This window comes from Apus apus, chromosome 1, assembly GCF_020740795.1.
Source record: "Apus apus isolate bApuApu2 chromosome 1, bApuApu2.pri.cur, whole genome shotgun sequence".
Lineage (NCBI taxonomy): Eukaryota > Metazoa > Chordata > Aves > Apodiformes > Apodidae > Apus > Apus apus.
The window spans coordinates 115,710,059-115,727,326 of NC_067282.1; the positions used below are offsets into that span (position 1 = coordinate 115,710,059).

The window sequence follows — 17,268 nt, forward strand, 5'->3', positions numbered from 1 at the left end:
CATCTATCAGGAAGAACAGGAAGCAAATACTGGATTTACAGCTCTGTCAGAAGACTCAGTAGACAGACACAAAAAACACTCTTGAGTTAGCCTTCCAACCAGGAACTTTTAAAAGCTTTTTAGAAATTTCTAATTTTGTTTTGTTTTGTACAAGAACTTTCACTGTCTTCAAATCTGTAAATCTAATTAAGCCTATCTATATGAAATTTATATACAAACTCTAAATGAGTGTAAAGCAGCAGCAATTATAATCATGGATTTGAGAAAAATAATGTGCTAAAACTTTTACTAATGAAGTATTACAAAATGTATTAAAAAAACCCTTTCTGTCTAAATGTTAACTCTCATACTTTATTCAAGGGTGGATAGCAAGTTATTTTAAAAACAGTAGGGAGCTTCTAAAGACTTAAAAATGATTGTTAAAATAACACGAAAATAAATTTTTGAAGCATGAATGTTCTTCTCTTTTAACTACCACAAAAAAATAACATCAAGAAAGTAATGACAGAGAACATACAGCAGTAAGTAAGGAAAACAGAAGTCTGTTTTCCAAACTGGGATAGCACACCAGAATAATTTTCTTTAATACTTAGTGTACCTGTGGCCCAATGGGAACTGAGAGGAAAAAAAGCAACAACAAAACATCCTTGTAAAAATGCTGAAGAATGGCACCTACAGGCAGGAAACAAACAAGAACCTGTAACCTGGTAACAAAAGGCATTACTTAGAAGTTAAAAGTTTCACAACTAAAACTGCATGGGTGCCAGACTTTCTCCCTGCTGAATGAGACCTAACAAATTTTAAGGTGCTTTAAACAGGGACTGAACATCATTGGTCTTAATACCTCTCTACAAAAGTACAGCTGTATCAGATTACAGAAAGGCAGTTTAACTAATAAAACCAGTAATACCTTGAAGTTCAACAGGAAAACATTCTGCCCTTTCCCTTTAGAAAAAGGCATTTTAATAGTCTGAAGCATTTTAAACTTTCTTCACCCTTTACTATTTCACTGAAAAGATGTTAATTTTGATGGTTTCTTTTCACTTAAAAGGTTTAGGATTTTACCAGTGGACACTGAAGGGAACCGCGGAGCAAGAAACACAACCCTCCGAGTGCCTTTAAAGCTAGTTTCTTACCTTTCAGTCACACGCACATATCACATACTGTTTCTGAAATCCACTCATCCATATGTCAAGCTTCCCATGCTCCCCGTTCAAGCATTCAAAGGACAGGAAATACTAAAAGACGTATAACGCAAGGAATCTGCATTCGTTGTTTTAAAAAACACTCAATGTCATGACCTACATTATTATTGTCTCACTCTTGCAGCTTAACGCGTAACTTAAACAGGGACTCACCTTGCATGATAACGCGAGTGCCAGGAAGCGCAGGCATTGGATGAGGAAAAGTGTGACGTGGTTGTCTCAGGTTGACTTTCTGTAAATTTGGTGGCATGCCAAGAGTGAGGCCTGCAGGCTAGGTCATTTCTTCTGAAAATGAGAGTTAGAGCGTTACGAGTGTAGTAGTTCAATGCAAACAGTTCAGTAAGGTGACACGCAGCAAAAAAATCTACCAGGACTGTAGTCAAACATATGGGTGGGAGAGAGGCATAATGACTTGACATGACAGCAGATGAGACAACTTCTACATGCATGCCAGTTTTGAAAAGACACCAGCATTCCTTTAAAATGCTCAAGATGCAGTGAAATGTCAATACTCTCCAAGGCCTGTGCTTGCATACTTCGGGTTTTAAAAACAGTATGTATTTATTTTGGGGGTGGGGTGCTTTTTATGAGGGGTGGAGACAGGAAAACAAATTTTGAAGTACCAGACACGTATCCAGAGCTTTAATAGTTCAAGTTAATACTAAGACTTATGACTCTTTTACAACTTGTCAACAGTACAATAGGGCTTTGGCAAGGTTTTACTGTAGGTATGTGCTTATGGGAGGAGGTGGGAAGAAAAGAGTTAATGACGGGAAAGAATAAAGCCATGTACATTGTTTCATATAAGTTAGTAAGAGGGAGATAACTATTAATTTTAATTCCATCCAAGTTTGCCTTCAGCTCTTGAAATCTTTGGCACTCTAGGTATGCAGGGTTATTTTTGGAGGGGTTGTCTTTGGTGGGGGGGTTTTATGGTTTTTTTTTTGTTTTTAAACAATATACCTCAAAAACAGTTCAGCAATTCCAAGTCCCCAAATATCTATGTGGATATCAGCTCCAAATGTGCATGCTCATGTAAATAAAGAAATCTCTTCTAACAGGTACAACCATAAGTTGTTAAGAGCTTTGTACCTTGCAAACCTTCCTGCAAAACTGCTCTACACACTTCTTCTTTCTGCTCAGGAGGAATCTTGCACTTCTCTCCAAGGACTTGCTGTTTATAACACCTTTCTGTGCCCACTAAAGAAGTGCATTCTTTTTCCCCCAGTGCTGAATAAACCTTCTAAGTGGAATTCAGCTACTTCTGTTTCAGTGAGCCAAGCACAGGGCATTTACCTAGATCCTCCCAGTCACCCAGAAACTAAGCAGGAACTTCTTGAAGGTAATTCAGCCTGTCCTCCTCCTCAGCTCATCTTAGGGGAAATGCAATTTAAAATTTAGATGAGGTAAAAAGCAAGACAAATCCCATCCTTCCAAGCCTTCCAAGTCTTAAACAAAGGCTTATAGGACCTCAGCTCTTCAGGGTTTTTGTAACACGCTTAGGAATTTCACTTAAGAGTATTTCTTAAGTTTATTACTGCAAGGTTAAGTAATTTGTCTAAATTGCAAATTAATTTGCTAAGCTGAGAGTGTTCCCTATTTTCAACTTGAACTCTAAAGACAGGTCTACATTTTTTAACTCATTCCCTCTTTTTATGAGTTTGGGTTATCAGCCACTGGATTTACAGAACAAAACTAATGGTCATTATAAACTCCATATCTTCAAATCAGGTCAAATTTGAGTACACAGCTTTTTGCAGTACACTTTGGAAGATTTGATTAATTCAGTGATGAACTGCCTTTCCAAACTCCGCATGCAAAACTACAAAAGCAGACTAATAACCCTGCAGCTGTGATTTAAACTAAGAAGTGTAGCATCATTACTGTCACTAAAAAAAGAAGTAATTGTTTCCATAAACAAAAGACTACTCTCTTCCCAGCATGACAAAAGAGAAAACAGTTAAGCAGAGCATCACTACATTCTTCTTGGTAGAATACGAAACCTAGTCAGTGGAGGAGCCCAAATACTCCCAGTGCAAACAAGGGCAAAAGATTCTGCTCAGCCATGGGATGCTGTGCTTCAGATCTGTAGTTGAAGGGCCCTGAGCCTTTGTTCAGCCCATATGGAGCCTATATGGAAAAAAATTGTTCCACTGTTCAGCTGTGCAAAATGTGGGAGTTCTTTTTGAACCACAGCTCACCTCTGAAGGTGATGATGCCAGCTCACCAAACCACAAATATCTATTTAGGCAAATTCAATAGATCTTCTAGGCATCAATTCAGCAAAAAGATTTACCTACTATGAGACAATTAGTTTTCTATAAGGCACCACAAAGGAAACACAAGACTAGAAGACTAGCACAACACAAGCAACGTCTAGAGCGTGAGGGAATGAAGGGTGGGAAAGAGGACTTCTGTGATGGTTTGCTATGGGTTTGGCAAATGGTAAAGGAATTCAATCACTGGGAATGAACAGAAGGGTTGCACTTTTAAACTCAGTACCTCATGGAACTTCTCAAGATCTTCACAAGATAGTTTCTTGCCACATTAACGTCATTTTCAGATGGCTTCTTCTGTGCTACAAAATCCACCACCACTTTCATCTTTCTGAGCAGCCAAGCAAGGGGAGGAACAGACTGGACTGAGTTGTGATGTGAGGCAAGTCAGATGGAAAAGAACTTAAAAGTTCTGTTTAATTTTTTTATATATGTGGACACATTTTTCAGAGAGTGTTTTTTATTTTATTTTGTTTTTAAGATATAACAGTCTGAACATCCCAAAAATACTGGTGGGTAGAATCACACAGACGCCTGCTTTGGCTGAAGTTCACAACATGACAAAACATTAATTTATTGTGTACTGTACATAGTCAACAATGTTTTCTGCTAGATTCTCAACATTTAATTACATTTTCTATTTCCTACACCTCAATAAACAATTTTTTGTAACAATAAATGGAGCATAGCATGTTAAGTGATTCCAAAAATCAGAAAAAATGGGCAGAAAGACTGGGAAGAAAAGCTTAAAACACTCAAAACAGGAATATTTTGCAGGCAACTAAAGATGCTGGAAGCTGAATACTTATATTCTCTGTATTAATTCTGAGTGACAGAATGAGATCATCTGAACCTACAACCCAGAAAACCCTTAGCATTAATAAAAGTATTTCACCAAGATTGTCTTTCTACCAGTGCTTTTACAAAAGCTACTGGAAGGAAAATGTTGATATGCTTTGAAGATATGATACAAAGGGGAAAAAAACAGCTTCTATTAACTATAAGCAACCCATTATGTTAGATAGTGCATCTTAACAACATGTGTGTAAATACTTTAGCAATAAAACAACTTTTCCAATCCATTTTTTCTGAATAAATCTGTCCTTTTACAGTTAATCCTTGGAAATCATTAAGATATTCTGAATTTCACAGGCTATAGAGATACTGGCTTAGACTGCTGCAGCAATACTGAGGAGGTTGACTGGATATGGCCAGGGAGGGGGTTTGGGGAGGATGGAGAAGGGAGTTGGGAAAGAGACAACATTTACTTCTTTGACTAAGAGATAAAAAGAATTAAACTGGACAAGCAGATTCATCTGCAAACAACAACAGAAGTCAGGAAAATATCTTAAAAATGAAAAGTAGACAGGGAATAGAATGAAGTAACTGAACTACCTCTGCCTACAGCACAAATACCAATGAATACAGGCCACTCCCTCTGGTTTCAGACACATCCCGAATTCCTGTAGGTACCGTCCAGATAAAAGGGCAGCAGATAGAGGAGGTGTGTATTCCCCTTCCCCCCACCAACAGAATTTCTGGTTTATTTCCCACACACCGGAGAGCACCCCTGCTGTAGCAGGCTTCCAAAGAAGAAGGGCAGGCAGTTCCAGGGACCCGCACCCAGGTGGAAAGCCGGGATGGCTAGGGTGTCTTTGCCTGCTCGATGTTTCGTCCCCGCACAAAGACACGCTGGCCCGTCTCGGGAGCCGTGTAAACGCACAGATCCTGCGGGTGGGTGGGGTGCAGGGTTACTTTTCCGGCTCAGATCTAAGCATCGATTCAAAATGGCTGAGCGGCCGGGAGAGGCGGGGGGAGGGACGGAAGCCCACCGCAGCGGACAAGGAGCTTTCCCCCAACCCCTCACACCCACCCACCCACACCCACCCACCCGCACCGCCGGGCTTCACGCCCGCCAACACAGGCACGAAGCCTGAAGCAAGGAAGCCGCCCCCCGCCCCCCGCCCCCGCAGGCACCGCCCCGCCTACCGCCCCCTGGCGGCCACGGGCGGCCCTGCCCGGCTCCCCGCAGCGACGGCACCCGCTGGGGAAAGCCCGGCCAGCTCAGCCTCAGCCCTCCCGTTCGCTTACTGCGGCTTCTCGATCAGCTCTCATGCTTATTAACCCTTCCTCAGGGCAGAGAGGGGTTGGAGCCAGTCCAGAGAAGGGCCACCGAGATGATCAGAGGGCTGGAGCACCTCTGCTAGGAAGACAGGCTGAGAGAGCTGGGGCTGTTCAGCCTGGAGAAGAGAAGGCTCCGGGGAGACCTCATAGCGGCCTCCCAGTGCCTGAAGGGGCTGCAGGAAAGCTGGGGAGGGGCTTTTTACAAGGTCTTGTAGTGACAGGACAAGGTGTAAAGGCTTTAAACTGAAAGAGGGTAGATTTAAGGTTAGGCATTAGGAAGAAATTCTTTAATGTGAGGGTGGTGAGACACCAGCACGGGTTGCCCAGGGAAGCTGTGGCTGCCCCTCCCTGGCCGTGCTCAAGGCCAGGCTGGATGGGGCTCTGAGCAGCCTGGGCTAGTGGGAGGTGTCCCTGCCCACGCAGGGGGTTGGATCTGGATTATCTTTCAGGTCCCTTCCAACCCAAACCGTTCTATGATATGATTCTGTGACACTGAAATGATACAATATTCTTTCGTGACCCAATTTTTCTAATTTACAAAGAAGGATCAGTCACTGGCCTCATTCAGAACCAAGCTGTATACAGGAAGAACTGTTACATGCATTAATTTTCTGAGTTAGAATTGTTGTAATGTTTACATTAAAGATTCTTTAAACAAACAAAAAGTATTCCGTTTTCAGTTACTTTAGATTCTACAGAGTATTTTTGTTGAAAAGCTGCAGAGCACTGCTTCACAGTATAGTTCACGTGTTTCAAGGTGCAACTTCCCTGGAAGGCCCAGAATTTGGGAACCAGTCAATGTAGTTAAATTAAACAGTTGCTATCAAAATAAAATTCTTCTCCAATATGCAACTCAGACTTCTCAGAAGTGAAGCAAAGCCTGTCTCCAGAGCTTTGCTTTGAATTAGCTTAGAAGCCTCAAATAATAAGAAATTAACAATGTTACTGTTTTTCATTCAAAAAAAGAGTTCAATGTCTTTTCCCCCCCCGGCAGATTGCGAAGACCTCACCCAACTGCCTAATGTGGGAGCTCACGATCAGAACAAGGCGATTTTTTTTTCTCAAAAGAAAAAGATAAAATTGCTATCTGATTATTATTATTATTATTATTGAGTACTTATCTGGTCAAAATGTCTGCTTTCTTTCTGCTTTCTCTCCCTTCAAATAGACAAGCAACATTCCTTTCTATAGAGAACTGAAGGAGTCATCACCCTCCACAAATACATTGGGTGTTTTCTCTTTCAGGCAACTATATTCATAGAATTCAAATTACTTCATGTTATGTTAGTCACCACTGCCAGATGTTTCTGTCAGGGCAATATAGGAAATCTGGCAAAAGACTAAGGTCCAGCAGCAAAGCTATATAAGGAATGTGAACAGTTTATTGTGTCATTCTCAATAATTCAGTACAACAATTAATTATCACAATCTAAGCTCAAACAGTTGTTACCAATTCCATAAACAAGCTTTAGGGTAAGTGCATTACAATCCCCTCCTCCTTCCCCCTTGCCATTTTCAAGGTTTTCCTGCTTCCCAACATACTTATATCCTTAGTTTTAACAAAAAACTAAGCAAAGGGCAAAATTAACTTTTAAAGGAGGACAATGATCCAAAACTTGAACACTTTTCCTGAACAAACTTACTCTTCTTTGTTTCTTCCTTATTTCTTTGAAAATGGAAAAAGGAAGGGAAGGGGGAGGGGTGGGTAGGTGGTATGTATGTATGAAAGAATATGAGAAGGAAGAAAAACACAGAAAACCCCCTGAAAACTTCCATCCAAAGATCTCACATCAGTGGATTCCAACCCAAATTAAAAAACTCCCACAATGTATTCTGAAGTAAATCTCTACTGTTTTGTCACTCATAACCAATAGGGATGATTCAAAAAAATTATACACACACACACATATATATATATATATACACATATATGATACATATATATATATATGTGCAAAGTAACTTTTCAGGCTTTTCAAAATTCAAAATACGCCCACAACTTCTCTGTCCAGGTTGATGGTTTTGTGCTTCAACCACCAGTTTCTGGTCTTTCCAATATAACGAAGCCCTGCTAAAACCTAACCCTCCATCCACTTCTGAATTCATCTCCCTTCCTCTTTCTTGAGCATCACAGAGTGAACTGATTTGTTCCCTTTTCATAAGATTATCCTACTGCCTTTCACTCAGATTCAGCCTTGGATGGCCCAACTTCCTACTGTTCTGAGGCTACACAGCAGCCATTTAACTGCTTTTTTAAAAGTACAGCCTATGCCAGCACATTCACACTGTCTATGCAGGAGAGAAGAACCATAACAAGCTTTATAAAACATCACACTCCATCTCCTCCCTTCCACACTTACTCCCTGAATACAGAAAATGCTTGAATGGAACTTAATTTGGGATGAAAATTTGTTGCAGCTTGTCATATTAGGCATCTGCTCAAGATTAAATGGAAATGTTTTCACACCTTCATTGATCAAATGCTTCTTATACAAAATGTAAAAAACTAGTGTTCCAGCTTAGTAGCCTAGGAAAGTGAATTTAAAGGCTCTTAATATCAGAAATTATCAATAGCAACATTACCGTTAGCTTGTCAACTGTGCACTGTTTTCCAAAACAAACATAGGAGGAATGACATACTAATTCAAATTACTACTGGCAACACCCAAGCCATGCCAGAGTTTGTTTCCATTAACAGCTGCTTGTTAAAACCAATTCTCCTTGTGTATTAGCATCTATTCTTTTCAGAAAATCCCTGTGACATACTGAACTGGAATGAACTGAACTAATTATGAAAATTAATCAGCCCAGTATATGAAAAAACTCTTCTCTGACCTTAGACAGCTGAGTCCCCCTGCCGCCTGGCCCTTGTCAGGAGACAGCTGGATTAGCCACAGGCAAACAAATGCAGACATCCAAGACATGTAAGATGCACAGACACACAAAATGCAGATGATGAACCACTGAGAGAGAGAACAGTTTGTAATCTCAAGTAACACTGAAACCCATGTTTGGAATTAAAAATAATGACATTTTCACGCAAAAAGGTCATTAGCAGCCTTGTCATACTAAGACAAATCTGTGACTGCCTCAGCATACTCAACCCTTTTCAAAGTTGAAATTGATTTTGATGAGCAGAAAAAACTAAAAGAAAGCTGGATTCCTGATCAACTTTGCAAATCCCTCTAATTTATCAAATATTAAGCTGTTATTCTTTCTGGTCAAATTGTATTGAAAACATATAGCTGAAAGAAAATGTGTCTTAATTCAGGAAACCTGTTAACATCTGAATAACCATGAAGCAATGAACAAGCCTGGTCTAAACAGCAGTTCACCCAATTCCTAATCCCTAGCTATTACAGAAGCTCCTGCAACAAGTTTTGACATCCTCACCTTCTGTACCGGCAGGTCTTCACTCAGCTCAGTCATCTCCCTGGATGGAGTCACTAGCATGACATCCCCTGGAGCATCATCACCCCCTCTGTCTTTGCCTCCTTCCCTCTCCAGCATCTCTTGCATGCATGTTTGGGATTGGCTATTCATCTCCACCTTTCGCTCTCCAAGAATATGGCAAGCTCACACTCTTTTTGTGGGCCAGTTCCTACACAGCCACCTGTGCCTTTAGATTGGGGCCAGACAGGCTTCTTTGTGGATCTACTGTAGTGCCAGAAGGACAGTTGCAATGATAGAATATGGTGCTGTAGTCAATAATCAAGTTAAAACATGTAGGAAAACACTGTGTATGTATTAAATCCAGTGTATCAGGCTAGTTTAGTACACTGGATTTAAGAGCTCTATTAATGGCTAGTAAGAATTACTTAATGGTCCTGCTTTGTTTAAGGACAATTTGCAGGCCATAATTCAAATTAGCTTTTAGAGCTGAACCTTCCAAAACCTACAAAATTCAAAATATTTACACAGCAACTTTTTTTCCCCAAATACTACAGCAGAAATGACAGGTTTAGCAAAACCTAAGAGAAGGAATACTGAAAATAATACCAGCCAACAAGACTAGTAAGGGAATTCATACAGAATGACAAACTAATTTAGACTTCCTCACCCAAAAGCCTTTTCTAAACATGTGTTGAAACCACACACTGGTGGTGGTGGCATAAAAACACAGAGGATAATACAAGCTCAGTGATACATTATGTGGTAAAAAGGTTCACAAAAAGGAATGGCTAAAGAAGATGCATCGCAGAAATGGTATATAATGAAATAAATATTTAAGACAATACTGTAGATCTCAATCACCAATGACATAATCCTTTTTATCCTGAAAAAAAACATTAGAATAAGAAGCAGAACCAGTTCAACAGGCCCACATTAAGTCTCTTTGCCCACCTATTTAAGAGCTTGCAATTTTTAAGTATTCAAATATTGTATCTCTGCCTATTCTCACAACACTTGGGATTCTCAAGTAATCTTTCAAATAAATATTGGTCATGTCACACAGCATCCAAGACCCATTTATTACAGCTGAGCTGTAACTGAGACAAAAGATGAGTGCAATACTGTAGAAAAAAAAATTACAATATTTTCCACATTAATAAAGAATTAACTAAGCTTTTTATGCAGAAACTTTCCCTTGAGGCATCCTGGTCTCAGGACACCAGAGATTGGAAAGGAAAAACTGCTGCATTAAAAAAAAAGAAGAAAAAAAAAAGGGGGGGAAAAAAACAACACAAGAAAAAAGGAAACTCTCTTCTGGAGGAGCTCTTTCTGGACTACACACACAAGCATATGTAAAAATGTATAGTGCTTCCACTGAATGTGACATTTGGAGACTGCTATGCAACTGTTAATCACCCTATGATATATAGAATTGTTTTTTTAAAAGGATTATTACTGTCATAATAGCTATTTTCAGATTAAAACAGACATTAGAGTTTTGGCACATTACAAAGCTCATAATTTGGGCATGAAATCTCAGTTGCCTTAACGTGTTGAAAGCCCGAGGCACAAGGTGGTTATAGCTGCACAATCACCTTCTGAGGTAACCTCTTTCTTCTTACCTCCCAGGGGCAGTTCAGGTTTCAGGCAGGGAAGCTAATTGTTCAATTCCAAGTTATATCTTCTTAATCTTCAACTGATGACTGCAGCTGTAACAGTATTGTAACAAGAAGCAGTACAGTCTGAAACACGCATCCACCTACAAGTTCTCCACTGGCAAAGGGCAGATCTTTTCTCTCAACCTCTTGGAGCATGACCTCCTCCCCTATGCCCATATTAATCCAGGCCCAATTTCTTCAACATTGTATGTAGAGACTCTTCATTGAAGCAGAGGAGACCTGCATGGGCAGGTATAACATTGCCACCACTATCAATGAGAGCTCCTACCAGCCTGCTGGGCTGCAGATCTGTGCCTTACCCTAAGAAAGGTAAGGCCACCACTCTCCATCCCCAGAGTAGATATGGAGGCTACAGTGAACCACCAAATAAAAGAAGCTGGCGCCTCTGCTGAGGCTTGCTCTATGTCCTGCTTAATCTCCTGCCATTATCCGCTGTCAGAAACAGAGCTGGACCTCAGCTTCAACTCTCCCTGCTTCAAGACAGTGCTGATCCTTTCCACACAGTGGTTAAGCAAGACTAAGATCCAGCTGATGGCCACAGAAGCACCAACAGGTAAGAACGACCTCTCTTCCTCTACATCATCTCTCTTACGGATGAGTATCCAGGTCACCCAGAGACAGTGATACTGTTCTTTCTACTGCAAAGGGACTAGCAGCTGTGCCTGGACATGGGTCCCTCCCCGCACACAGTACTGTACCTAGAGGGTGCCAGATTTGTCCTTGTCTCCACCCCTGCCCAAACCTTCCTCCTTTCACCATACACACAGAAACAGAGGGGGTATGCCTGAATCCTGGAAAAAAGGGCTTAATTTCTTCACTCCTCCCAATAATCTGAGACCCTTTCAGAAATGCAGGCAAACTAAGAGTTCATAAAAATGAAATGCAATTAATGCAAAGATACCAAACTGGCAACACCTTTGCCAAAGATTCATCTGTGATAGCCACTTCATCCCCTGCCCCACAGACACAGCTGTGGACACGGACAAGTCGCCATCCCCTGTGCCACCTCTGTGGCTCCCAAAGCTGCTGGCCTGAGCTGCTCATTCAGGTGAAGACAACACTCCAATCCAGCTACTGAGTGAAGACACTTGGGTCTTCAGTAAAGTTATGCTGATCAAAAAAACAAACCCTCACTTAACCTATTAACTGCAACAATGCTGATGGCTTGATTTAGATACCCTAGGAAGACGTACAGACCTTTCTTCAGCAGATGTATGGCAGCCTTGAAACACATAAAACCATTTAGAACTGGAACTTTAAAAGTGACCTGACAACTCTGATTTCTGGGATACACAGAGCAGAGCTGATTTTGTTTAGTGGATAATGTTCTTGCAGACTTTAAGGCTTATTTTTCAGAAACCGAGTGTGCCAAGATATGCACCTAATTTAACATCATTAGACTTGAAAGCTGGGTGCAGTCACTTCACAGCAAAATAAAAGCTATTTTCCGAGCAGGACTGAAAACAGAATCACTTTACAGCAATTACACCACTAATCTTCAATAGATTATTCCTCTTCCAGCCCACCTCACACCACCCCTAAAGATCTCAATCTTTAGTCACCCTAATTATCTCCAAGAATAAGTTTAACAAGACAGTCGATCTGGCAAAAAAAAAAAAAAACAACTAAAAAGCCACAAGTTGAAACATGTGCTTAGATACAAAGAAATAAAATCAGAAACTACTTCAATGGTTTTTCAAGGCCACATCAGTTACAATGGATGATGAAACACAGAAAAAAAAAATAAATTGTCTCACTAATATTAATAAATAGTTACTCCTGCTGCTAAAGCTTGCATGTTCAAAAGCTGCAAGGGCTATCAGCATCCCTCTGAAATTAATTACTAGTTTAATAATTGAATTAATCCATGCACACTTCCTACATTAACCAAGGTATGGATCCTGATGCGAGGTATCTATTGACAATCTCTCAATAAATAACAAAACTATATTCACATGCAAGTTGTGAATCACTATTTTTAAACCTAGAGCAGTGAATGTAGCTTGTACAGTGAATACTCAGCTGTTTGCATTTTATGTACTAGATTTAGTCTTCTTGAGCTAGAAAACAAAATTGAGTTGTAACACAGGCATTAGGGCCAGTATAGAGCTTCCTCTGGGAAGTTTGAATAGGCTCAAGGAAAAGAAAAGATGCCTTTTATATATGAGACAATAACAGAAAGAGACACACTGAATACTACACACATGCTCCAAGTGACTAATGGAACACTAATGTTTTATAGCTTTACTTGAAGTTCAGTGAGGTCAGAAGAAATGTGTGATGTGTTTTACATGCCAACACTCTGCTGTGAATTATTATGCTTTATTATAAAGCTACAGTAACCTGCAGAAGTTGTCCATAGCCCTTCTGGGATCCTGCCCCACAAATACAATGGGCAGTTCCTATTCCAGCAGCTCCTGCTGGAGGGAAGCTCCATTAGCCTCACTAGATTAAGGATTTCTCTAATGGAACTGGCTGCTCTGTCTGGTTACCACTAAGCAGATAGAGATAGAAACACATCCTGAGCCCACGCTGCTCTGGCACCCCACCTTCACAGCATATGTTCTTGAAGAGCTGGAAGCAGTGACTGGACTAGCAGTGGGGAAAAAAAAACAACCCACAACACTCTGCCAAATTTATCATTTAAATCCCTTTTCCTCACCAAAACTGCAGAAGGCAAGTGCATTTAAAAGATTTAGGTTTTTTTTCCAGTTTTGCTCACTACTTTCTGTACCTATACTTTCCAAGAAGAAATTCTACAATCTCTTCTTTAGATTTACAGGGAGGAACAAATAATTTTGGTCTCACACATTTATCAGCATACTCATTTCCTCTTACGCTGTTCTGTAAAAATCCCCTTGCATCACCACTGTGCATGCTAGCAGACTGCTCCCAGCCTGGGAAACCTTTTCCATTCCATTTTCTTTTCACAACAATAAAAGCTCAAGACTGAAAAAAACTCTCAGTCAGTAACACTTTAAGTTTCACTAACAGACTGACTCTGCTACTCCATTTGTCCTGACAATAGACACTGCGACAAAGAGCCCAGTCCAAGAAAACTAGTTGCAGAACTCTTAGAAAGTAGCAACTGTAAACCATCCCAGTGCATGGCCTTGCTGGGATATGAGTGGCTTTGCTCAGCAATACATACATACATACAGCATGCTGAAGCCAGGTCTGTGTGAGAAACAGGAGGAAAATTGGCAAGTGAATTACAAAATACTCTTCTCAAAGTCACCTCCCCTCCTCAACACCTGCTGACTCCCCTACAACAATCCTGTTATGAAATTTTAATTAGATGCATTCAAGACAACCATGTATGGCCTTCTCCCCCATGCCCTCTTACATCGTGGACAAGTTAGTAAGATACTAAAAAGCCAAGAGACAAATGCACCCTGAGAACTTGCTTATCCCAACGATGGCACAAAGGCATCACGAACTGCTGCAGCTGATCAGGTGTGGGTGCCCTGGCCAGCCTGGCAAGAGCCTCTTCCTCCCCAGTGCAGCCCAAGGTACCTACCCCGGCACCACACCAGGCAGCGTTTCCTTCCCAGACCCCTTCCTCAGGGACCAGGCATGAGTCCCGGGCAAGTGGACAAGCCTCCACGTCCAGGAACAGGACTGGGCTGGGGGAAAAGCGATGAGGCCCCAGCTGCAGGCCAGGGCAGCATGCAGTAGGGTGTGAGCAGCACCCACCTGGGCTCTGTCTCCAGCAGAAGCAGGAGATGCTGGTGGAGCACAGCATAGGACCCCGCAGCCCTTCGCGACCGACCATCCTCATCCTGCACTAATCCGCGGTGCTGCGCCAGCTTAGGGGCTATAATTAGACTCACAAAGGAGCCTTGTTACGGCTCCCCGCTAAGAGGCCGTAGCAGTTTTGGTTAGTCATGCCAGCAACTCCACCACCCGACTCCAGTCAACACCACCCGAGGAGCTCAGCAGGGATAACTCAGCAAAGCCCAAAAAATGAAACCAGAGGACTGTTCCTGGAGGAGGACGGGGGAGGGGGGATTTTATTTTTAATTTGAAGTTTAACATAGCATGTGGAAAATACGCTGAGATTATGTTGCTGTAACTGTTCCTTTCAGCTGTTCCATCCTTTCCTTCTAAGCAAATACATGGCTGAACAGTCCAGTCTAGGGCAATAAATTGTAAAGAAGTTAATGTCACCTATGAGATGACAAATCTGCTTAAGAAGCAAAGCTAATAGAAAATCTGCAGAACAATTTGGGCCTCTCAAGTTCTGATGGGCTCTCAATAGCATCTGAGTGTTACAGAGGTTTCTCCTATACATTAAAATCAACCAACCAGTCTTCTAAGGGAGCAGCACTTCCCTCAAAAGAGAAGCAGCCTGTGATATCCCTAGAAACAACTAACTTCAGTGTTCAGAAAGGCATTGGAAATCAACACCTATGGAGAAAAGTGACAGGTACGTCCTTCCATCACCCAGGAAGACTGATGTTACAAATTCAGGGGAATTCTTTCAAAGGGCAATTTATTTTAATAAACTTTTGAAAAATAAACTTTATCCCATTGTCACACCATTAATCCCCTGCTGCTAGCCAGATTTGCACATGTAAGCTTGCTGTGGTTTCTGACCATCATCATACCTGAGGATGTAAAGGATACAGTAACAAGCTGCATAAAATTTATTTGGGGAAAAATGAAATATATTAGTTATGCTGTATCCTTCATGATGAGCCCAGGAGACACTTTCCTTTTATATGCTGGCATATGTGCTGAGACCAGGTTCTCCCTAGGTTCATTGACCCACCACACTAAACACACAAATATACATGTGTATTGGTTCTGTGCTGTAACACAGCAGCTGGATTGCCACGAGAAGATGACTGCACCACAGCAACCTGCCCCACTGACAGACCCACATCCTGCGTACAAAACAGTAATGGCTCTCCAAAGGTCAAAGGAGGATACGCTCATAATTGCAAAGGAAATGCTGGAAGTATGGAGGATTTACAGAAATCCTCCAACTTCAGGAAGGAGGAGGCGGAGGCTGGCAAAAGGGTAAGAAGTGGTCTTATTTTATGCAGGCATCTTTGGATTTTAGTAAGAAATCTAGTTAAGACAGCATATGGCAGAATTACACAACTACAAAGAAGACAAATAGCTGTTTTGTGAGCTTGCTGAAAGAGAGGGCCCATGACTAAAATTTTCCCAGCCAGACTGCAATATTCTGTCAAAAAAATGACTACATATTATGTAGCAGTACGAGTTTTTATTTCTCACAGATGTAAAAGCAAATATAATGAGGTTGTTCTTGAAGTAATCTGAACCAAGGTAACCTAGCATGATCCCTTGCTTATCAACATTAGCACACATGCATGTGTGTGCACATGCACACTCTGCCCAGAGAGAGACAGACTCCTTTTTGATGGGTCACTTTTCTAACACTGTTTCTGAAAGAGTCAAAAATCCTTGGGGTTATCACTGTGTGAATGAGGATGCAAAGCCCAGTTGACAAATACTATTCTATACTTGGTGACTTATTTGGCAAAACAGAGAAGTAAAATGAAGTAGAAAAAAGAACTTTTTTCCTGAATTTCCAGTGAGTCCATCTTCAGTGCATGTAAAAGAATGAATTACATAGAGTAAGTACCATTGAATTCACTGTCTTAAAAGTATTAGAATTACATTGGTACAGCAGTAATAAAAAAAAGAGGAAAAAAGTTAAAAAGCAGTATCTCCTTAATTTTAAGGAGAACTTGAACCCCAAAACAGGGTTGGCTAATAAGATTTTAAATTTGTCTCTCAAAAGCTTTTTTCAGTCTTAATCTGAAGTCAGATACTGATGAGCTGTACTGCTAGGTTGCATCCAGAAGAGTAAACAGATAAAGGAAGCTCATTCTATCTTCACTATAAGAACAGATGGGCATGGCACAACATTTGCTGGAAAACAGCTGTAAATAGTCACCTAGTTGCTATGAAAGCATTTATAAAACACTAGCTGAAATTTTAAAAATATCCCTGAAATTTATTACTGTGCTTTTGTTACGCACAGGATTCAAAGATCAGAGAAGGGGGTGACCAGACAAATGCCACATACAAAGATCAAAGAATCACAGAATTATTGAGGCTGGAAAAGACCTCTGAGATCATCAAGTCCAAGATATCGGCCTACTGAAGAACAGAAACTTTCTAGCCATATATTTTGAGTGTCAAGGCCTCTCTTACTCAAGGCGTTAGATCAAGTGTAAACCTGCCTCTCTCCAAGACAGTACCTCTAAGTAAATAACCCAGGATCTTTACTCTACTTGCTGTTGCATTATGGCATAGAAGGCTAGGAGTCTATAGCCAACTTCACACACTTGGTACTAATGCAGACATGCTTATAAAAGCAGAAACGGAGGGTTCCTAGTTCAAAGGAAACCACTGCATGCCACAATCTGAGCTTCCAGAAGGCTTTACCTCCTTACTGAAAAACAAAAGACCGCCCTGTAACTCAAAAAACAACCTGGTCAAGAGTTACCTTCCCCTTCTCCCCTCCAATATCGGGAATCAGAATCAGCAATTCAGGGTGAAAAACATTCACCAGGAACACACACATCAGTTTCACTGGGAAAGGCTTCCCAG

The 17,268-nt window shown here is 41.0% G+C and overlaps 1 protein-coding gene across 3 annotated transcripts in view; it reads right to left on the reverse strand.

Annotated features, from left to right (window-relative positions):
- The window catches only part of SHROOM2 (shroom family member 2), a 124,940-nt gene that overhangs the window by 44,348 nt on the left and 63,324 nt on the right, over positions 1-17,268 (reverse strand). The window contains exons 1-2 of one of the 3 annotated variants that reach the window (XM_051634214.1): positions 3,708-3,729; positions 1,359-1,490 (exon numbers count right to left, since the gene is read on the reverse strand). In XM_051634214.1, the coding sequence (XP_051490174.1) occupies positions 1,359-1,490; positions 3,708-3,712 (137 nt within the window). In that variant the 5' untranslated portion in view covers positions 3,713-3,729. Of the gene's footprint in view, positions 1-1,358; positions 1,491-3,707; positions 3,730-17,268 lie in introns of those variants that run through there. The other 2 variants (XM_051634207.1, XM_051634199.1) reach the window with 2 other exon arrangements.